Raw genomic sequence first — 23380 nt, 5'->3', positions numbered from 1 at the left:
GTAGAGGAGGATTAATAGGAGACATGTGAGGCAACATATAAAAGAACTTCCTAACAGTCCTGAAGGAAACGACCTTCTCAGAGAAGCAAGCCAGCTTTCGGCTGAACAGCAGTCTACACAGTGCAAATGGCTGACTGCTCATCCGAGACACAGGGAACTCTGGCCTACACCACACCTTTAAGCCGAGGTGGCTAGCTAGAAGCCGAAACAGGTCGAACACTGTGATTCCCCGCCCTCAGAAATAAGACAGTGGGAGGAAGAAGCCCAGTAGGCTTTCTTTTGACCATCTCAGCAGAAAATTCACATTCAGGAACTAGAGTTCCTGACAGATTCAGTAAATTTTCTAACTTCCCCCTGCTATTTTGTTGCCACAGTCTGTTTCCCCATAACGATCTCCAAAATGGAAGGGCTTCATTAACTGGATTCAACAGGAATCCCCTTGGAGATTTTTTTCCAACCCTTGAAACACCAGCTGCAGCTACTTTGCTACCTTCGTTCTCACACTGTAAGCTGCCCTGTTTTAAGCACACCATTACTGTGCACTTAGTGCACACTGTAGGAACTTTGAACAATACCTGCATAAAGAGTGAAATGCTGGCTCATATTCAGAGAGTGGAATGTCAACTCATTACCACAAGTTGCTTCACTTTTCACTTGTTACTTATATGCAAAATACGTTTAGCTGTCTTTCAAATGTATTAACCAACTTTCACCTGTGCCAAATTTCCCATTCTTAGGTCCTCACCATGTGTGTGCAATGCCACAATGCCTGGCACAGTGTAAAATTTAAACAATAACATTAAGTCAAAATGTTACTTCACAAGGTCAAAAACCCCAGAACTCTAGATCACGTGGGAGACATTCAAATGCATACAGTGCTGACTTGGAGAAGTCTTCTCAAGTCCATCACAAATACTATACAACTGCCTAACAAGAACAGAATATGGCAAAAGTACACAAATTGGATTTTCCCCTTATCAGCTATGGATAGAAAGTAGGATGAGATTTAAAAGTTACAAAACTGATTTTCCCCATATATTTATCCCTTGTTTTCAAACTAAAATGAGTGTTATCCTTCAAAACAGTCACCTTGTTAGAGTAGGGTCTTTAAAGCCATTAAGAAAACCTATTTCATTCCTTTACAGCCAGCCCCAGGGATGTCTGTCCCTTTGCTGCCCTTGGCTCTGACCCTCCTCCTCCCTGTGGAGCAGTCAAGGGGCAGTCAGCTTCCATAGCTTAAATCCCAAGAAAGAAGCTGTGCAAAGGTTTGCCTTCTTGTACTGCAGTGAGGACAGAGCCCTCAGAGCTGAAATTAAGAACTTCACCACATGGGTGAATTCAAACCACAATAAGGTGAAGCCTGAGCTAGCTTTATGAAATGTCACATCCAAAGAGACGTGTATGAGTTATCTAGCTCATATGGTCAATTTCAAAAAAAAAAAAAAAAAAATTCAGCATTCCTTTCAGGTTGGAGAGTCAATGTAGCAAGCATGATGTTTAAGAGATTACTCTGAGGCCTGACAAACCAGAATTCCAGCTCCATCTGCAACCTTCAGACCCATGAGCGAGTTACTTAACTCCTCTGGACCTCAGTTTCCTCTAGAAAAATGTGGACAATGACAGTAGCTACGAAGTGCTGCAATGAAGTTAGAAGTTAAAGTGAGACAATATCTGCCTTTAGGCACTTAACCCAGGCCCTGCTCACTGCACTTTTTAACACTTTGGTTGTTTTTGGTTAGCTGAGTTATGGGGACCTTAAGAATCTCCACCTATGGACTATACAGAAAGCAGCACTGAAGCTAGAAAAGGTTTTCAAGTGAGGAGGCCCTGACTTAGAATCATTTAGCCATTAATCAATGCTATGACCTTGGACCATTTGCCCTTTTTGAACTTAATGTCCTAATTAAATAAGTGAGGATAACAGTACTTACCTCATAAACTTAGGGGTGAGGATGTGGTACTTGTTTAATAAATATAGCTCCCCATATACTCTCTCACTATACAACACAGCAAAAGGCAAGTTGTTTTTATGGCAAAAACTCAGTAGTCTAAACTCTCTAATATATACCAAGTATACATATACTTTTGCCTGTTCTCTTACCTGTAAAAAGATTGGACCAAATCAGCTCTAATTCTAAAATTCAGATCAATGAAAGACTACTAAAAATGTCTTTTTCTCTTCACCTTTATAATCCAAACTACTGTCCTACCACCTTCAACAGAGGATTGCCTTAAATGTGTATTTTTTTTTTTGAGACAAGTTAAAAGTTTAAGTGCTTTCTAATACTTCCCTGCCTCTAAGGTTCCTGTTCTAGGTTTTGGAGGGGGAGAGAGATCGAGGGGGAAACACACTCAACCCTCAAACAAATAAATAAGGCTCCAGGAAAACCTGGAGCTTTCCTCAAAGAAGAGTTCCACAAACTATATATGCCATACTTGCACAATGCTTTGCACAAATCTAGTTATGAAATCCAAAGATCATGGAACCAGAATTGAGCAACTAAACCACAAATGAAGCTAAGTCCTTATCGTATGGTTTAACCATAAAATTTCCAAAGAGCCATAACCCTCTTGTGACCGACACAAACCACAATTTAAAGTTGGAAAAACCTTAGCCATCTCTTTAGAAGACTACTCTCACTATACAGATGAAGCCACAAAGCCCCAGAGAGTTTAAATGACCCATCCACAGCCATTACACGTAGATTTGGGTTTAGAACTAGGGTTCCTAGGGTCTACTCCTGGATTCTCTCCTTCTGACCAGCTTGTTCTTCCTTTAGTGTATTATCACCCATAAATTCTTTTTATTTGCCAACACTAATGATTAAAATTAACATTCCAATGGGTTACTAATGGAACACCTTCCATTAAGAATCTCAGTCCATTCTCATAGTCCTCAATAAATTATAACAATTTTTCAGAACCGTCTTCCTTAAATAATGCTAACAAAAATAAACAGCACATCATGATAGACTCAGAATAATCAAAACACTTCCAAGATGAAGGACAGGAGCAAGAGCCCTGGGTTCTGATCTTACATCTTATCACAACCATTCTGCATTCCATTCCTCTGTCTGAACGAAGGCTTATATCATTTCTAACTGCACCTTCCAGGTCTCACTGCTTGTCCCCCCTTCCCAAATGGCCCTCCTCTCCAAAAAAGGTGTCCACTTTTCACTTATTTTCCTAGCATCTAAATCACTACGAAAAGACCAAGCCCTAAAAAAACAGACCCATAAGATACTATGTTCTATGAATTACTAAATTTGAAACACTAACTGCCCATTTGGTTATCTTTGATAAGACAATATATATCAGGAACATCTGTACAAATTTTCAGAAAAAAAAAATAGTAATAGTCCGCATGCAATTTTAGCTTGAGACATTTCAAAACATGTTCTTTCTTCTGTCAGTTTTAAAAAATAAAAGGTTTTTTTATATCACAATTCATTAACTCAAAGGTTATCTATACGTATCTTATCCTAACCCTTTAATTCTTTAAGTTTCTGAAATTCAAGATGATTCTTCGTAATTTTTTTTAAAAACCTGTTAAATAAAGGTTAATTCCTGAAGAAACAAACAAAATAAGGTAATAAATTCACGATAGCACATTTTAAGATCGTTTAACACTTCAGACCTTACTGCGCTCAGATCTACCTTTATACATGTAACTATGAGCAATCAACTCCAGCACTTCAACTTTCCGAAGCAGTAACTGAAAACTAACCACAATATTGGTCATTACCATCTAATGCCAAGTAAAGCGTTTCTAGTTCAAAAGCAACAGTGACTCATGAGACTTTCCAGGTTCCCCAACACTTTCTAGGAGCACAGTCGCCCTAAGAAGCCTGGGTCCCATCCTCCCTGGAAGCCGTAGCCGCGCGTTCACTCTCCGCTTAAGAGCGGGCACGAGCACTGCTCAGTACGCATGCGCACAGCCCCGGCCGCAGGGCCCTTCCCAGCCCGGCAAGGGGAACCCCGAGGGCTCCCGCTGCTGCCCTGGGCTGCCACACGTACCTCCTTGCAGGCCAGGTCCCCGCCGTGCGAGCTGCCCGGCAAGCAGAACGCTGCCTTATCCGCGACCAGGATGACAAACGTTCCCTGAACCCTCAGGCCGCGCCCCGCCCGCGCGCCTGGCCGCGCCCCATGGGTGGGCGGGAACGCGCACGTCGGCGCCGGGGTGGGGCTGGAGGCTCCGCCCACTCGGGCGGCTCGCGAGACGCTCCAGCTGCCCGAGGACGCCCCACCCCACCCCCCCGCAGCCTCCCGCAAGGCTCCGGCGTGGCTCCAAGCCGCTAGGGCTCCCGGCTGGATGCCACCATCCCCGCCCTACCGCTCAGGTCGAAGCCAGCTCGCAGAGCCCCGAGGGACGCCAGGGGCTCCTCTCCATCCTTTACTCGGCCCACCTGCTCCAGCGCTTAGCCTGTGTCCACCCCGATCCGCGCCCCAAATCGTCAAGACGTCTTTGATTTAAGGATTTTGCTGCTAATCACTACAAAGAAATAACAAACGTGGGCCAGTCAGAAGGCTTCCGGAGTTATTATTGGAATGCTCCTGGCCAGTAGCTCCTGACTGCCTCTGTGATGACCACTGTCAGCCTAAGGTTCAAGCCCCAGCTTTTGTTTCAGGCTCTGACATCTCACTTCTGTGACATACCTCTACCGATACCCCAGCGTCCCTCTGTCTCTCTCTCAAACAAACTCCCAAAGGGCCTCAACCCAGTGCTGCATTTAACACTCATGGATTCTTCTCATTCAACAAGCTGACTGAGCACCAACCAGATGCCAAGCGCTATTCTAGGTGCTGGGAATACAATAGTGAAATGAAAGCTCCACCAGGAGAGACAGTAATTCAGAGTAGTTAAGAGGATGAACTCTGGAGCTAGACCGTTTTCATACAAAACCTGGCTCTGCACTTAGATGCGTTGTAACCTTAGACAAGTCACTTAACCAATCTGTGCCTCAGTTTCCCCATCTGTAAAGTGAGGACAATAATAATGGGCCCAACTCAATGAGAATTATATGAATTAATATACAAAAAAATGTTTAAGACAGTACCTGGCACATAGTAAGTACTTCCTGTCTGATGATTATTACACTCATGGTACTCTACTTTGATGCCCTTTTCTCCGAAAATAATCCTCAAAGTCTGCATATCCCATCAGACCAGAGACAGAATTCTATACAGCCTTGTCATTCCCTTCCATTTTTTTAATGTAAAATACTTACTCTCATCTATGCATATGAAGCTATTTTCATAAACAGTAAGAGTAAAGCAAAAGCACTTGACAAAAAGCATAGGCCAGTGGACACTGAAGATTATCACCCTCAATTAAGCATCCCTCAGATTTCAGATGAACAGACTTCATGGAAGTGCCTGCTTTATCTGTGTTGCACAGTTTCGGGATCCCACTTCAGACATTCACCACCAAAAATAATGAGAAAACAGCTTATCTCTGAATTCAAAATTTCTTCATTGGAGAACATATTTTGTGAAGATACATACCTCTGAATGATGAAAGTTAAATTTTGATAGCCCTTTTTATTTATACTTTAAGTCAATGGCTAGAAAAAAGGAATTCTCAGTCTGTAAAAATATGACTACGGTCAAGTACTCTCACCTCTCTTTTATATGCCACTACAAAGTAGTTACAATGTAAATACAGTAGGAACTTTGTTGACCATCACTTACATAACCAGTGGTCTCTATGCCCTCTCTAAAGGATCCTGGCCAATGCCTCAGCACACTATATGCTGCAGCTCTTCTTCACTTGAACTTACAGTTACTGAGAGTTGGTGTTATTCTGTTTATGACAGCTTTAGTTGTTACTATAATGATATGATTTACTAAAGAGTATATAAATATAAAAAGACTGGGGAGAGAAAAAGTCATAAAAATCTACAAGAATTCTGCATTCAGACTTTGCAGGCACCTTTTTACTCCCTTAAGCTTTGTTATTTGCCCTGGCATATTTATGAAATGTTTGAGTTCTAAAGGGGGAAAAGTCATAAGGCATTTTACCTCTCTTATGTTTCAAGATTTCTATGCTGTCTCACAACAAGAGAACCATTTATTTCCCGGTAGATCATCTCATCTAAAGAGAGCATAAACTATAACTCTCCAATGGTTCCCCCCTGCCTACAGGATAAAGTCCAAATTTCTTTAATAAATAAATTTCTCTGTCTTCTGGCTTCAGCCTGACTCTACTGCTGTCTCCCCAGAGCAGCGCCCACACCGTGATCTTCCAGACAGCAGTTCCATGCATAGACCAGGCTGGTTTGCCTTGTACAGCTTGGCTCTGCCAGCAAAGCCAGTTCCTCCCCCTTCTCCCCACCTGTCTGCTTTTCTGACTATGCTTAAGTCACCAACACTGTTAAGCCTTTCCTGACCAAGCATCCCATTCCTCAATCGTTTTGACCTAAAGAGTTAACTGCTGCCTCCTCTGGGCTCACTGTAATCTGTATAAGTTTCCAGCATGACACCTATAACACACATTATCCTTACTGTTACATGTCTGCCTCCTTGGCCTGAGAGGTCCCCAAGAGAAGGGACCACATATTATTTGGCTTTGTACACCCTAGTGCTGAACAGACTGCCTGCTATCGGTATCATGGCATTACCAACCGCCCTTTACATTCTATGTGCTCTATTGAATTGACATAAAGAGAATGGTGTCCCTGGAGTTGTGCAGTGTTGTAGCCCTCAACTCAAGAGAGGCTTAATACATGTTTGATAAATGGATGGATGAATAAATGATAAATGAATGCTCAATTTCAGACCAGCCACAATAACTATGGTAGAATTCTGCTTCAAACATAAGTAATCAACTTGATGTCCCACTAAGGCCTGCATTAATTCAGGAGGGTTTTTCAGAAGTGGAAATGTTTCTATCATAACTATTACTTTTTGTTCTCTTTCAAACAAGACAAAACTAGCAAGGATATTGCTACTAAAACTATGATTCCAGGATAGGCATTAATATATTGTGTCTTTCCTGATGCCAAGCCCATCAAAGCCCAGCTATACAGATTCACAAGCACCAGCTGATTTGTGAGTTAAAGGGGAAACATTAACTGTATTTACAGTCAACTCTGGATATTTTTCTCTGATTTTGCAGTACCACAGAAATTCCAGCTGACATCACAGAAGTTTGGTAAGCTTTCAGAAGTAGGGCTGTACCCTATCTTCAACTTGAAACTTCCCACCATAAATTAGCCAAGGTTAGGAAAACATGTTATTTATCTACCATCACAGTAATATCATTTTATCCCTGATTTTATATGGTAAACACCTTGCAGTTTTCCCCACAGAAGTAAACAAGTTATAAAATATTTTCCCTCCTCTAAAGCCTGGGGGACTAGAAAATATGCCAAAACAAAACTCAAAACATACCTGAGATCATGTTCTTATGAAATCTGTAATTGTCCAAGTATTAAAAGACCTAATTTCCTGTCTATGAGCAACTGACAAGCAAAAACATTTTAACCTATGTTGCCAGTTACTCACTCCTTCACTGAACCAAATTGTTACATTTGTAAAGGACACAAGGCAATGCTAGATAAGAGGAATATTTAGCACCCAAACATACTCCTTGCCTCAAAAAGAACATCTTGATTCCACTGCATAATTGAGCCAAGCAAAATCAGGGATGAGGACATGGGATAAGAATGGCTAAGAGAGTTAGAATGAGCATTTATGTCAGTAGTAAAAAAAAGCACCCTCAAGATAACTTTTTGTTCACTTGCCAGTGAATCTATTTAATTCAAAGAGTTAAGGATGACTTGCTAGGATTTGAGGTATGGTAGGCTAGGTGGGAAATTTACAAATTATGACTGTAATGTTATGATTTAACAAGCAAAGAAGACAAGCTGAGAAGGACTATATGGCAGCTCCTCTAACTGACAAGCATAGATAGAAACACTATTAAAACAATTCACCAGAGCAAAAGTGGGCAACTTGGCCTCCTTATCAGCCTAGGCCACCTGCATTGTTTACATCTTGTATGTCGCAACAATGTATTTAGACATACCTATATTGGAAACAAAGCCAAAGTGAAAACCCGGAGCAAAATTTTAAGAGGGCCAAAAAGCAGCAGGAAGAATAATAAAACTGCCATGTAAATCTATAGTTCCTTCATGAAACTGAACTTAATCCAGTATGTACATACTGGTTGGTCCCTTATCATAATCACTTTAGACTTGCAACTTAACTAGTAAGTATACAGAGACACTGAATTCACTGATTTCAGTAACACTCAGAAGGTGCTCTCTGATCCAGCAGCATATTCCACTGTGTATCCTGCATAGTGACAGGTCTTCATTCTCTGAGGCTGGAGCTGCTCCTCCAGCATGCCTCAGGGCCCTTGCATCTTTCCTCCAGATATTGTGCCCATTCCTCTTCATTAGTGTCATCTTCCTCACTACCCTATGTAAAATTAGTCTTCCTTCCACACACTCCCCCTTAATATATTTTATTTTAAAATTATCTCCCTAGTATTTATCAGTATCTGACACATAGAAACCATTTATTTTCTGATCCCACTTCAGAAAACACACTAGAAGATACGTTCCACACTGGCAGGGACTTTGTCTTTTTGTTCACTGTTATACAGTAGATGTTCAATAAATATTTGTTGGAAGAATGGATTCAGGGACTTCCCTGGTGGCGCAGTGTTTAAGAATCTGCCTGCCAATGCAGGGGACGTGGGTTCGAGCCCTGGTCCGGGCAGATCCCACATGCCATGGAGCAACTAAGCCCATGCACCACAACTACTGAGCCTGTGCTCTAGAGCCAGTGAGCCACAACTACTGAAGCCCACACACCTAGAGCCTGTGCTCCATCCACAACAAGAGAAGCCACCGCAATGAGAGCATGGGCACAGCAACAAAAGAGTAGCCCCAGCTCGCCGCAACTAGAGAAAGCCTACGTGCAGCAACAAAAGACCCAACGTAGCCAAAAATAAATAAATAAATTTATATTTAAAAAAAAGAATGGCTTCAGTAAGTATTTAATATATCTATGTGACAAGACTTTTATTTTTACACATTATCTCATTTAGTCCTCACAAAACTTTAAGGTACGTATGCACTATCAACACAATGTATTTATTTATTTTAACATCTTTATTGGAGTATAATTGCTTTACAATGTTGTGTTAGTTTCTGCTGTATAACAAAGTGAATCAGCCATCTGTATACATATATCCCCATATCCCCTCCCTCTTGCACCTCCCTCCCACCCTCATCCCACCCCTCTAGGTCATTGCAAAGCACCGAGCTGATCTCCCTGTGCTATGCAGCTGCTTCCCACTAGCTATCTATTTTTACATTTGGTAGTGTATATATGTCCATGCCACTCTCTCACTTCGGCCCAGCTTACCCTTACCCCTCTCTGTGTCCTCAAGTCCATACCCTATGTCTGCATCTCTATTCCCGTCTTCTCCTAGGTTCATCAGAACCTTTTTTTTTTTTTTAGATTCCATATATATGTGTTAGCATACTGTATTTGTTTTTCTCTTTCTGACTTACTTCACTCTGTATGACAGACTCTAGGTCCATCCACCTCACTACAAATAACTCAATATTGTTTCTTTTTATGGCTGAGTAATATTCCATTGAATATATGTGCCACATCTTCTTTATCCATTCATCTGTCGATGGACGCTTAGGTTGCTTCCATGTCCTGGCTATTGTAAGTAGAGCTGCAGTGAACATTGTGGTACATGACTCTTTTTGAATTATGGTTTTCTCAGGGTATATGCCCAGTAGTGGGATTGCTGGGTCATATGGTAGTTCTATTTGTAGTTTTTTGAGGAACCTCCAAACTGTTCTCCATAGTGGCTGTATCAATTTACATTCCCACCAATAGTGAAAGAGGGTTCCCTTTCCTCCACACCCTCTCCAGAATTTATTGTTTGTAGATTTCTTGATAATGGCCATTCTGACTGGTGGGAGGTAATACCTCATTGTGGTTTTGACTTGCATTTCTCTAATGATTAGTGATGTATCAACACAATTTTAAAAACAGAGAAACTAAGGCTTGACAAGGTTAGATATATTACCTACAGTCACAGGATTCCAAGTAAAAGAATCAAGATTTAATGCCAGATGAGTCTAAGGTCTCCAATCACACAATGTATGTTGAAGGGATCATTTAGGTGTCAAGATTTTATTATCTCTTTTTATTCATTCAACAAATATTTATTGAGTGTCTAAGCTGACACATACTGTGATAGTCCCCAAGGACAAAATGGTAAACTTGCCATCTAGAGGAAAATTTGTGCCACTGAGTCACCGAAAACTAAGAAAATAAGAAAACTTTGAAATAGACTGCGATTTAGAAGTCCAGCAGCAGCAACCACTGCTCTGAATGCCTTCCAGTATGCCAAGACTTACTCTAGGAAGGAAATGATCATAAAACACTAGCCAGGAAGCTAGTGGAGAAGGGATATGTATCAGAATAGCCTGTGCAGTTTTATGAAGCCCCTACACAGGCTCCTGAGATTCTGGCACAGCTAAATAGACTGAATCTTAATAAAATGTGGGTGGGGTGGGGAAACCTATGTAATTCTAAAATAAGATACCTCCTCCTTCTTTGAGAATCACATCTTACTTTCCCTGCATAGCTCACCAGGATTCTCCACTTTTGAAATACCTCTTTGCCCAAAAGTAATAATATAATTGTAGAAGTTTATTTAAACACAAAATACAGTTATCATAAAACTTTAGACCACTAGGTTTTCCCTGGGGACCCAAGGACAATAGAAAAGGAGGAAGGAATATTAAAATGTAAGAAATGTTACCGTGCTAGACTTTACATATACCATCTCACTTACTTAACAAATCTGCAAGCTAGCAAACCGTCAAAGAGCAAACCAAGTGACTTGCCTCAAAGGTACATGCATCACATCCCCCACCTCCATTGCAGCATTTGGGTGCGTCTCCCTCAAAGGCTCTGAGGTTCTTTAAAGTTCAGAAATGTCACATTACTACCGCTGTGCAGAAATGAGCCAGCTATGATTACCTGCCCTGTTCTCACCGAAGTAACTCAATAGTCCCTACAACCATACTTCCATATTACCAAGTGCGTGGTTCAAACAGTTATGCTATGGTGAACCTTACCCTGATTAGAAAACAACACAAAATGGTATGGTGAAAAAAGCTCTGCCTTTGGGGTCAGACACTAGCACTCCGCCTTCTGCCATTCTTGATCGCATCACCCCTGTTGCATCACGTGACACTTAAGACTATTTATATGATCATTGTTGCTCCCGCCACAAGAATTTAGTTCCATGAAAATACGGGCTGTGCCCATTTTCTTTCATCGCTATATCCTCAACACCCTGAACATATAGGCACTGAATTAAATAATTGTTGGTGGAATGAGTCAATGAACTAGCAAGCCTCGCTTTTCTCATCTGTAAAAAGGAGATAATGGAAGTACCTCTCGGGACTGTTGGGAGAACTACAAGCACTTTACGGTAAGTGACGCTGTGCTGGCAGGTAGAGGGCCGAAAAAAACGTTATCTTCTTCGCGTTTCCCCCCAACAGGTTAGGAATGTATATACTCTGGGCCCGTTCGGGAAAAGAGGCCCCTCCTTGCTCCAAGTGACCCCGGCGAGAGGGAGCAAAAACTTGGGAGCTGTCACAGCCGGGGCCGGGGGGCGGGCGGGCAGACCGCCGTTGGTGGTCCCCAAGCCAGAGTGTCTAAGGACGAAGAAGGGAGAACAGGCCGGGCAGGGAGAAAGAGGTGGCCCTCAGGCCGAAAGTCGAGGGCCAGAGAGAGGAAGGCAGGCCCAGGCCGGCGGGCAGGCAGGAGGAGGCCGCCCTCGAGGAAAGGGGGTCGAGGGAGAGGCCGGCCTCGAAAGGCAGGCCCAGACAGGCCCGGGCCGGTCCGGTACGCGGCCATGGCGCCCCAGACCGACCCGAGGCGTTGAGAGAGGGAGGAGGCACGCCCGCCCCGCTGGCCCCTCCGGTTCTTACCACCTCCGAGTGCAGCTCCGGGCGTTCTGAGGAGACCTCCGCGGCCAGAAACACTGCCCGACACGAGCCAAGGACCTAAAGGCAGACTTCTCGCGAGAACACAACCTTCCCCACGCCTCTTACCGTATGTTTGACAGTCTCGCGAGATCTCAAGTCTAGTCGGCCTGAGGTCCTTACTCTCCAGAGGGCGAGAGCGTCGGCGCACAAGTTTTCCTGGGGTAGATCAAGGTCCTTTCGCTGTTTAGGAATAAATAAGGTTAAGTGAAAGAAACATTTGTCGAAGGCAAGCTCTGTAACGAGGACTATCCTAAGTGATTCTCTCACACCAGATGTACTCACAAGGCAGATATTATTTAGGCTTAACGTACAGATGCAAAAATAAAAGTCAGAACATACAAAAGGACAAAGTATGATTCCATATATATGAGGTACCTACAACAGCCATATTTATAGAGACAAAAAATAGAATGGTGGTTGCCGCAGACTTGGAGAGGGGAAGTTATTGTTTAATGAGTACAGAGTTTCTGTTTGGGATGATGGGAAGTTCTAGATATGGGTGGTGGTGATGGTCGCACAGCAACAGGAGTATACTAAATGCCGCTCAGTTGTACACAAAAATGGTTACAATGATAAATTTTATGTATATCTTGCCACAATTTTTTAAAATTCAGTAAATAAATAAATAAATGTCAGAGTCCAGGTTCCAAATTACACCGTCTGACTTCAAAGCATTTTCTTGTTTGCACCATATCACACACCACACAGTTTTCTGCACTCCACATTCCACCACTCTGTACCTCCCCTCACATTTTGGCATTAATTATCCACATTGGAATTTTATTTATTTGTTTATTACCAGATGTTAAAATAAGAATCTTTCTTAGTTCTGACAGAGGTCCCCAATACTAGCTGCTAACTGCTTCTCAGATTTCCCATCTGAGTAGGGTTTGCAAAGCAAATGATTGTAATTGGGTTTTATGCATGTCACCCAAGAAAAACAAGGGGCAAGGCTATCTCAGCAGACAGCAACAGGAAACATAGGTTCAGATGCAGAAGCTAAAAGGGCTCTCATGGTCTGTGATTAGGACTGGAGCTGTGGAGAAAGAGGAGCTGTAGGGAATATCACAAAGGCCCACAAAAGCCTCATGAGGAAGTAAATCATCTTAAACACTGCCACAGGCAGACGGAGCCAAGGTGACATCATACTGTCCTTCATTCCCTCTTCAATTCAGAGGCAGATTCTGGATTGAGACTTTTTTTGTAACTAAAAGTGACCAAGGCACTTCTTTATTATCTTAGGGTGACCCAAATCTAGGACCTGCCTAGATTGCTTAACTAGTCCACATAGTATGTTTGCACAGGTGGGGTTAGGGGGCAGAGGGGAAATAAAGCTCTTTACTGATTGCCCATGGATTGTTCAACAGAAGGCTCTTTGCCTGTCTGTGATCTGTCAGGTACACACACCCCCAACTCTAAGCCCCAAGAGAGCAGGGACCTGATCTCTCTGGTTCACTACTGTATCCCCAGGCCCAGAGCACTGCCAGGCACTCAGTAAGGACCTTCTGACTGAACAAATGTTCTGTAACACAAAAACAGCAAGATGATCAGCATTGTCACTGTTTTAAGTCCCTAAGTTTTGAGTACTGATACTGTAGCCCTGCACCTAAGCCATTCCCCATCTACAAGGCAGGACTCCTGGCCTCTTAACACCCCACTGGGCTGCAAATGGGCTTAGAGGCACTTCTTCCAAGCTATCCTGCTCTAACCTGCTCTAACCTCAGGCAAACAAAGATTTATACGAGGGACACAGCAGATACTCTCTGAAAAACAGGAAGGAAGGATAAACATGAAAACCTCATAGGAAATAAAGGATCTGATTTCATCTTTAAGACACATTTATATTTTGAATTTTTCACCGGATAGTGGGACACTGGGGCAGCAGAGCACAGATCTATCAGAAGCAAGAGAAGCAGCAGTGCTCCCCTGAGTAAGGCATGCATGCATAATGATCTATGGGAGTGGAGGGAAAATAACTTTTATTCATATTTATTTTTGTCTCCTTTAAATGTTTACATGCTTTATAATGTATTATCAATGCGAACATAATTTATAAACTAAAAGTATACACATATTCAAGTGTTTGCTCAAAACATTTTTGACTGATAGGTGGGGTTACACAATCATAGACTATTAGAGGCCATACAGGACCACAGAAACTTCCAACAGGCCCAGAGGCAGGTCTGGACTCCTCTGAGGCCAGGTAGCTTGCTTCAGCCTGGCTCTTCTTGTCCTCCCTGCTCAAGAAGTAGCCAGCAGTACTGCTGCTTGAATGTGGGAAGGGAATGGTCGTTCCAAGCCTGGCATAGAGGCTTGTTAAGTCAGGAGCTGGCTCAGCCAACAGAAACAACGAGTCACTCCAGGCAGGGACCATGGAGCCCTGGGAAAAGCTGATGAAAACTGGAAACAATCTCCCTGAGGAAAATCCACCCACACATTCAAGGGTGCCAACAATTTTAGGGCTCATTGCCCTCTTGGAACCCAACTGTAAACCCCAGATTTAAATTGCCCGTCCCCAAGGTGTACACAGAACAGCCATCCCCAGGGCCCTTTGTGACAATGTTTCCTTCCACAAGGTGACCCTTCACTTATTTTAACAAAAGAGGACTTTTCAATCCTCTTCCCAAAGGGTAATCTGGAAACCAAAGGGAAGACTGGAAGAAGCTTTTCCCAAGGCACCTGGGCTAGGTGGCCTGCGTAGTGGGGAGGCCAGAGCAGCCTGGGCCACCAACTTCAGCCTCGACTGCCACTAGGCAGCTTCAGATCTGGACAACGGCCCCTAGGGCAGGGGTCCCCGACCCCCGGACCAACGACCAGTACTGGTACGCGGCCTGTTAGGAACCGGGCTACACAGCAGGAGGGTGAGTGGTGGGAGAGGGAGCAAAGCTTCATCTGCGGCTCCCTATCGCCCGCATTACCACCTGAACCGTGCCCCACCACCCCGCCCCCACCCCCAGGGAAAAATTGTCTTCCACGAAACCAGTGCCTGGTGCTAAAAAGGTTGGGGACCACTGCCTTAGAGAGTGCAATGGGTTAAAAAATTCTCCCAGAGAAAATTTAATCAAAACGTGTATTTGGCTATCACAAAAAAAAAGTTCATGAGAGAAATTTCATAGGTGGTGAGATAATTATAGGGGAAAAAGGAGTTGGCGGCTCTGAGCAGGAGAGAAAATATGCCCCTTTCCTGCACGTGGAGCACTATGCTAAGTGGGATAGGCAATGTGGCAGGAAAGAGGGAAGGGGCTCTGTGGGCCCTGACTCGGAGTCAGTTACTGTCCCAGGCTTGAGGGACACATAACTGGCATAGAGAAGGCGTTATATCTGTTTTAAGTTAATGAATTTATATGCAGAATCTCATTTAACTAATTAATTTATTTTGGGGGCTGCACTCGTGGCTTGCAGGATCTTAGTTCCCCAACCAGAGATTGAACCCAGACACTCAGCAGCAAAAACGCCGAGTCCTAACCACTGGACCGCCAGGAGCCCCCTCATTTAATTCTCATATCCACCTGATGATCCCTGTTTTACAGTGAGGAAACTGACGCTCAGAGAGATTAAGAAACTTATACGGGGCACACAGCTGATACAAAGGAATGAAGATTCAGACTCAGTTACTTTGGCTCCAGCATCGAGCCTCTTCCCACTTCACTGTTTTCCACACTAGGTCCACAGGACCCCTAGAAGTGGGTCATACTGACGTGGCTGTGATGATGCATCACTGAGTGGGATGGGAGGGTGTCAAATCCAGTTGACAAGGATGCTTTGGCCACTCTGGAGGTGCACTCTGATGTCAGAGAGGAAGAGCTCACTAGGCCTTAACTTTGCTGATACAATCGCACTCCAGAGTCACATTGACACTTGATACAAAGACAATATCAAATTTCAGGAGCACAAAATCAAGGTTCAGTTGTAATACACAGTGACCCAGCCAAGGCAATACCTGCAAACCTGCTTCGGGAAGCCAGACATGCAGTCTCTGGATCTGATATTCCTCTTGCTCCATTTAGCACTTAGCATGGGGCATGCTCAACAAATGTATTCAGAACTTTCCAGATACTTAAACTTCAGTAGCATTCAGATGTTCTAAGTCAAGTGCTTGCTCTTCTACTTCCTGGTGGTATTGTAAGACTCTCTGAGGCACTTGTTAAAATTCAAATTGCATGGCCTCCTATAAATTCTGATTCGGTAGGTTTGGGGGTGGGCCCCAGGAATCTGTATTTCATCAAGCCTCTCAGAGGAGTCTGTGATCAGGCAAGTTTGGGAAACACTACTTTATGCTAATGCTTCTATCATCAAAGCCACTCCTGTTCTTGCAAAACACTATAGGGCCAAGGCTGATGTGAAGACATCAGATGGATGGGGGGTGGCACGGGGGAGTGGAGGTGGAGTGGCTGGCTGATTTGGATGTAACTACTGAGGAAATAGGGCCATGCTGCAGATACTCTGTTTTATTGGCCCAAGTACCAGAACTTTGGAGTCCACAGTAACCCAGCAGAAAATATCTGCGCGACTTTTGGGCTGACGTGAGTTAAACTTGAGCAGTGAAGCAACTTCGGGTTTAGAGTACAAGGTTCACTACAGATCATCCTTTACTCCTCACATCCATTCCCTCTGCCTGTGTTCAGAGCGACTCCTGTTCCTGCAAATTGCCACGGGCCAAGCAAGACTGAAGTGAAAACCAGCTCACTTCTAGAATAGCTTCAGACTACTGGGTACACTATCCTGTCTTCAGCAACCCATATGGATTTAGATATTTAAAAATAAAGGTTATTTATCAAGATTCAAAAACAACTTAAAAGAAATAAGACTGAGGTAGAAGCAACCCATTAACAGATGCATGGATAAACAAAATGCAAGATATATAATATATATAATTTAATATATTTAATATACATGTTTTTACTTTTTAAGGCTGAATAATGTTCACTGTATATACAGTGAACATTATTCAGCCTTAAAAAGGAAGGAAATTCTAAGACATGCTACAACATGGGTGATTCTAGAGGACGTTACATTGATATAAGCCAGTGTAGGGGTTCAGGACAAGCCTCCCCCAAGTGTGCCACTTTTGCATGAGGATTATTCTGAGCTAAAGGCAATAGACACCTTGCAGGTTCAAGAGAAACTATTGCCCCACTAACTACCTAGGTAGTATTAAATTGAGGATTCTTCCCAGAGAAGAGTTATTACCAGAGATAAATTTTATTTAATTGACCCCATTTATATGTCATGGTAAACAGCTGATTACCAAACATATACTCTTATTCTTATCATCCTGTAAATGACTCTCCTGTCCTTGGAAGCCCCAAGCCCCTAACCCATTCCTTAGCTCAGGATGGCATAGATACCTCATTTTACCTGCCTTTAGGTTTCTGTCTCCAAACCTCTCGTGTATATGGGTTTCCCACATATATGAAATTAAACTTGACTTTTTTCCTGTTAATCTGTCTCATGTCAATTGAATTCTTAACCAGAAGAACCTAGAATGGTGGAGGAAAGTTTTCTTCCTTCCCAATACCAGTCATAAAAGGACAAATACTGTACAATTCCACTTAGGGTTGTCGAATTCATAGAAACAGAGAGTAGATGGTGGTTGCCAGGAGCTGGGGAGGAGGAGGAGATGGGGTGTTATTGTTTAATGGATATGGAGTTTCAGTTGGGAAGATGAAATATTTCTGGAGATGGATGGTGGAGATGGTTGCACAAAATTGTTAATGTACTTAATGCCACAGAACATAACTTTTAAAATGGTCAGGGACTTCCCTGTCAGTCCAGTGGTTAAGACCCTGCACTCTCAATGCAGGGGGCACAGGTTCAATCCTTGATCAGGAAACTAAGATCCCACATGCCACACGGTGAAGCCAAAAGACCCAAACAAAAACCAAAAAAATGGATAAAATACTAAATTTTATGTTATGTATATTTTACCACAGTTAAAACAAAAAAGAAAGGAAAAGAAATAGGACTGAAAACTAAACCCCCTTCGGGATGTGATTTTGAAAGAGGGAGTAGCTGTTCCTTAGACAGAACAGCAGCTGCCTCTGCCTCTCAGCCCTGTTGGCTTGAGACTTACGTGTTGCAACAGTTAATTCCACCTTGGTCACAAATACACTCCTCACAGTTCTCAGTCTTCCACTTTGAGTTCAGCGGGTGTATGACTCCATCAAGATCCTTGCACTCTAAAATAATACATGTGGTATCATCAGCACGGTCCCAAAGTCATGCAACCAGAACAAGGCTTGTAGGACACTGGGGCCAGCCCGTGCCCTCTGGACACCACCCAGAGAGGAAGAATCTCAATGATTTTAAAGGCATTGTAAGAAATGTGCTCAGGTGTTCACTCGTGGCTAAATTCCAGTACTATCCAACTCGTGCCACTGACTATGTTTTCTTACAGCAAGATTAAATCTATCCAGAGTTTGTTTCAGAACAGACATTTCAAGAAAATATAAGCCCCTCTCTCTTTAATCAGAGAGCTATTATGAGCCTAGGAGTACTTAGGGTGAATTTTTTTCTGCTATATTATGTCTGGATAAATGCCTCATTTCTCCTCTTCCCTTTGCTTTGCTTTTCAACCCCCAATGCACATGTGAAACATCTTGAGCATTAAAAAAGAAAATCTATATCTGGGTCCCAACCCAGAACCATGAAATCAGAATCTCTGGCATGGGGTCCAGGCTGCCATATTTTTTAGAAAGCTCCCCCACCAGGTTCAAATGTTCAACCAAGAATGAGAACCACTGCTCTAGACCCATGGTGGTCCATGTGTACTTGAGGGACAAGCAACATCAGCACCACCTGAGGCCGTGAGACATGAAGACTCTCAGTCCACTCCATGCCCACAGAATCAGAATCTGTGCTTTAATAAGATTCCCAGAGGGTTTGCATGCACATTTAGAGTTTGAGAAGTACTAGAATAATCAATGACTCTTAACACTAACTGCATGTAGGAGTCCATCAAGAAGCTTCTATATGTGTAGCTCCTATCCCAGTGATTCTGATTTACCTGGTCTTGAATGGAAACCATCTGAGCATTAGTAAGCTTCAAAAGCTCCCCAGGCAATTCTCATATAGCTAAGATTGAGAACTACTATCTTATTCAAATGGCAAGTTGAAGTCCCTCATTTTACTCCATTTATGTATCTGCCCTAACCTTCTATCTTATGTAGATTTAAGGGCATTCATCTGCCAACAGGTTATATCTACCAAGATGCAGTCAAATAACATTGAAAAGCCAGGACTCACTATTAGGTGTAGAGTTCTGATTAGATATGATATAGCACTGGGCATTGCATAAAGTCACAAAGGTGGCTAAAACCACGGGGCTACCCAGAAGAGCATTCTGTAATGTAAAGAAGGGTCAGGAAAGAAGAATGAATGAATTCAGTTGTAATCATTGACTGCGTATCTTGTATGGAGGTCCCTGCTAGGCTCTGACAAGTGGTTTGAAGGTAAAGCTTCCACCTTCAGATAATCTAGCAGAGGAACAAGATCTATACAAGTTACTAAAATGAACTGGGGAAAAGCAAAATGTGAGTGAAAAGTCATAGAGCAATAATGTTAGTGTTCTATTTTATTACAGAGGAGGTTCAGGAAACCCTTGGGGATAAGAGATTTTTAGCTGTTTGCAGAGCATGTATAATTTAAAGGACAGAAATGAGGGAGTGAGAAGAGTTTCAGGAAGATAATAAAACATTGACAAAGTTACGGTGACAAAGAAAACGCAATTGGAGACTTGCTGGAGCTAACTAGGTTAGTTAGAGTTCTTAGACCACAAGGGTAAGAACTTCATTTTCCATATGATAAAGGCATCGTTGATGGCTGATGAACATATCAACTCATCTATGCTGATACTGGATCTGTAGGACAAAGGAAAGTATCAAGCTGCTCTTGTCATCATTTTGAGGTGAGCAAGCAAAACATACAAACAAACTTTATGGTGGGGATTTCCAAGAACCTTTTAAAAAGGAAGATGTGGTGAGACAGTCTTTGGGACGGTGTGATAAGCGGGTCTCATCTGCTCATTTGCAGCTGTTTCCTTCAAATGGGATGCAGTGTTACAGCACAGTGGTTGCTGGGCACGTACCACCTGGTTTTGAATTCCAGCTCAGGCCACAACTAGCCATGTGAATATCTAACCATTCTAAGCCTCAGTTACCTGCTCTGTAAAGTGGAGATAAAAAGAGTCCTGTGGGAGATCTAGAGAACAAACTAGGAGTTACCAATGGGGAGAGGGAATGGGGGAGGGGCAATACAGGGGTAGGGGAGTAAGAGGTACAAACTATTAGGTATAAAATAAGGGCTTACCTAGTGGCGCAGTGGTTGGGAGTCCACCTGCTGATGCAGGGGACACGGGTTCGTGCCCCGGTCCAGGAGGATCCCACATGCCGCGGAGCAGCTGGGCCCATGAGACATGGCTGCTGACCTTGCCCGTCTGGAGCCTGTGCTCTGCAACAGGAGAGGCCACGGCGGTGGGAGGCCCGTGTACCACAAAAATAAATAAAATAAGCTACAAGGTTATATTATACAACATGAGGAATATAGCCAATATTTTATAATAACTATAAGTGGAGTATAACCTTTAAACTTGTGAACCACTATACTGTATGCCTGTAACATATAATATTGTACAGCAACTATACTTTAATTTAAAAAGATAGTCCTGTGGGGAGGATGGAGCGATGCATGTAATATGCATGATGAATGAGACATGTGCTACACACACACTCTCCTAGACCCCGATTTTGACACCCTCCCCTGCAAAACACATACACAATTTTGTGGTGAGTAAAGCAAATAGCAGGATAAACTTTGGGGAGGAAGTCATGGAATTCATAAAAACGTGTTCCAAGCAATGATTAATTAATGTGGCAATATGAAGACAATTTGGAAAATGGTTACAAAGAAAAGTAATATGATACTGTGATTTTTTTAAAAATATTGAACCTAAAAAAAATGGACGTGGTGATAGTATTCTGTAAGATATCTAAAATTAATTTGAGCTGATGCTACTTGCAGTAGTGTGTTACTGATATAAGAATAGAAAGACAAAGGGAACAAAATAGAAAACCCAGAAAAAATATATATTTATTTATAAATAAATATATATATAAATTTACTATAAAATAAACTTAGTCTTTGAAATCTGTAGAGAATGATTATTCAATAAATGGTATTAGAACAAGCGGTGAACTATTTGAGGAAGAAACGAAGTTAATTTTCTACTTTAGTTCTCACAATAAAATACATTCTAAAAGGATTCAAAGGTTACATTTTTACAAGATCATAAACTAATCACAGAAATATAGGCAAATATCTTATTCTAAGCATAAAAGGAAAAGAAATAAATAGATTTGAATATGTAAAAGTTGTAAGTCATAAACAAAATTCAAAATCAATTACCAAATTTGGAGAACAACATCAATGTATGAAGAGTTTCTATATATCAATAGGAAAAAGAGAAGCATCCTTAGTTGAAAAATGACAAAGGAAATAAAGTGGCATTTCACACACACATGCACAGAACCTAATAGAAATGATGAATAAATACATGAGAAAGTTCAACTGACATATAACACAGGAAATGTAACCATGTAGATAAAATAAAATCATAATGGAATAGCAAGAATAATTATTTAATTTCTAATACCCAGAGGGAAATAGAGGCATATATGGGAAGTAAAATGCACAAGAATGGGGACTTCCCTGGTGGCGCATTGGTTAAGAATCCTTCTGCCAATGCAGGGGACAGGGGTTTGATCTCTGCTCCAGGAAGATCCCATATGCCGAGGAGCAACTAAGCCCATGTGCCACAACTACTGAGCCCTCATGCTGCAACTACTGAAGCCTGTGCACCTAGAGCCCGTGCCCTAAGCAAGAGAAGACACCGCAATGAGAAGCCGGCGCACCGCAACAAAGAGTAGCCCCTGCTCGTCACAACTAGAGAAAGCCCGAGTGCAGCAACAAAGACCCATCACAGCCAAAAAAAATAAAAATAAAATAAATTTTAAAAATTTTAAAAAATTGCACAAGGATGGTTTGTATTGGAACAATTTTTATGGAGTGTATATCCAAAATCTTAAAACTACAGTATTTGCCTTCATCACTTCTAAGTCTTTTCACTTCTAAGACTTGATCCTAAGAAGAATGGCACAGGGCTTTCCCGGGTGGCGCAGTGGTTGAGAGTCCACCTGCCGATGCAGGGAACATGGGTTCGTGCCCCGGTCCGGGAAGATCCCACATGCCGTGGAGCAGCTGGGCCCGTGAGCCACAGCCTCTGAGCCTGCATGTCCGGAGCCTGTGCTCCGCAGCAGGAGAGGCCATAACAGTGAGAGGCCCGCGTACCGCAAAAAAAAAAAAAGAATGGCACAGAGAAGGAGATCACTGTCTCCTCAAGGATGCTCACTGCTGTGAGAAAATGGAAATAATAAAAATGCTCAGGAACAGGGCTGGTTGAGAACGTGATGATTCAGAAAAGAAACTGGTCAACTGAGGAACTAAGAGAAAATTAAATGACATGAGAAAGTGATCACTGTTTCATTAAGTGAAATAACAGGTTACAAAACAGTTTGCTTGGTGTGATTCCTATAATGTAAAAAGATACATAGAGATACTGAAGGTTCTGTATCACATTTTAACAAGTCATTTTGGAGCTGAAGGATTATGACAACTTTCCTTCTTCGGACTTTTTCTCTTATCTTCTAAATTGTCTACAATGAAATGCATTGATTTTATAAACAGAAATAAATCAATTCTTACAAGAAACCCTCCATGCATTTAGCTCACACCAGGACTTGAGGGTGCACCTGCTCTCTCTGTTTTATTCTTTTGCGTAATCTTCAGCTTAAGGTCATTGTGGAAACCTGAATTTTTTTCTCAAAGAAAGAAAGAAAGAGGCCAGGCTTCTTGACAAAATTTCTGCTCTCTTCATCCAAAAAGGGAGCTCCCGGGAGATGGTGGTGATCATGGGAATCTTGTTTCACCAAGTCACAGAACAGAGGTATCAGTAGGCATGAGCCAGGGCTGCAGTCCAGGGCAAGTGAGGAGTGCAGAATTCCCAGATTTCCCACAGCTCTGAGCAGAGGCCCCCAGTTAAATGACTGGGGGATGGAGTCCAAACATGACAGGGGAGAACCAATTATTCAGTTTTGAGATTAACCAATTGACACTATCTCAAAAATAGCCTGCCACTGGCATGCTTTTCCTCCCCCGCACCTTTCTCTCTCCCTCAGTTCCCTCCCCTGTAAAAAGAGAGGTTCCTCCACTTGGGTGGGCATCAGAATTACCTGGGTTGCTAATAAGGAACCCCCAGTCTCAAGCTCATTGAAGAAGGATGGGGTCAT

General features: G+C 42.6%; 2 protein-coding genes across 14 annotated transcripts in view; both read right to left on the bottom strand.

Annotated features, from left to right (window-relative positions):
* NCOA4 (nuclear receptor coactivator 4) overlaps positions 1–12126 on the bottom strand; it is a 22624-nt gene extending 10498 nt beyond the window's left edge. For 2 of the 13 annotated variants that reach the window (XM_067025174.1, XM_067025181.1), the window contains exon 1: positions 4018–4188. The gene's annotated coding sequence lies outside the window, so the exon portion shown is untranslated. Of the gene's footprint in view, positions 1–4017; positions 4201–11981 lie in introns of those variants that run through there. The other 11 variants (XM_059055126.2, XM_059055124.2, XM_067025180.1 and 8 more) reach the window with 11 other exon arrangements.
* Positions 12112–23380, bottom strand: MSMB (microseminoprotein beta). The gene is made up of 4 exons (XM_059052826.2): positions 23324–23380; positions 19284–19380; positions 18112–18217; positions 12112–12218 (listed from the first exon to the last, which is right to left on the bottom strand). Exons 1-4 carry the CDS (start codon positions 23378–23380, stop codon positions 12155–12157), a joined length of 324 nt encoding a protein of 107 aa, XP_058908809.2. The 3' UTR covers positions 12112–12154.

The sequence above is a fragment of the Kogia breviceps genome, chromosome 2 (assembly GCF_026419965.1).
Source record: "Kogia breviceps isolate mKogBre1 chromosome 2, mKogBre1 haplotype 1, whole genome shotgun sequence".
Lineage (NCBI taxonomy): Eukaryota > Metazoa > Chordata > Mammalia > Artiodactyla > Physeteridae > Kogia > Kogia breviceps.
This window is presented reverse-complemented; position numbering and strand designations above follow the sequence as displayed.

Coding starts and splice junctions, on each gene's coding strand:
- MSMB (XM_059052826.2), bottom strand. CDS start 23,380: ATGACCCCATCCTTCTTCAATGAGCTTGAGACTGGGGGTTCCTTATTA. Junction 18,218..19,283: donor TCAGAACTCTACACCTAATA/GTGAGTCCTGGC, acceptor GTATTATTTTAG/AGTGCAAGGATCTTGATGGA. Junction 12,219..18,111: donor GGAATTAACTGTTGCAACAC/GTAAGTCTCAAG, acceptor ATTCCTAAACAG/CGAAAGGACCTTGATCTACC.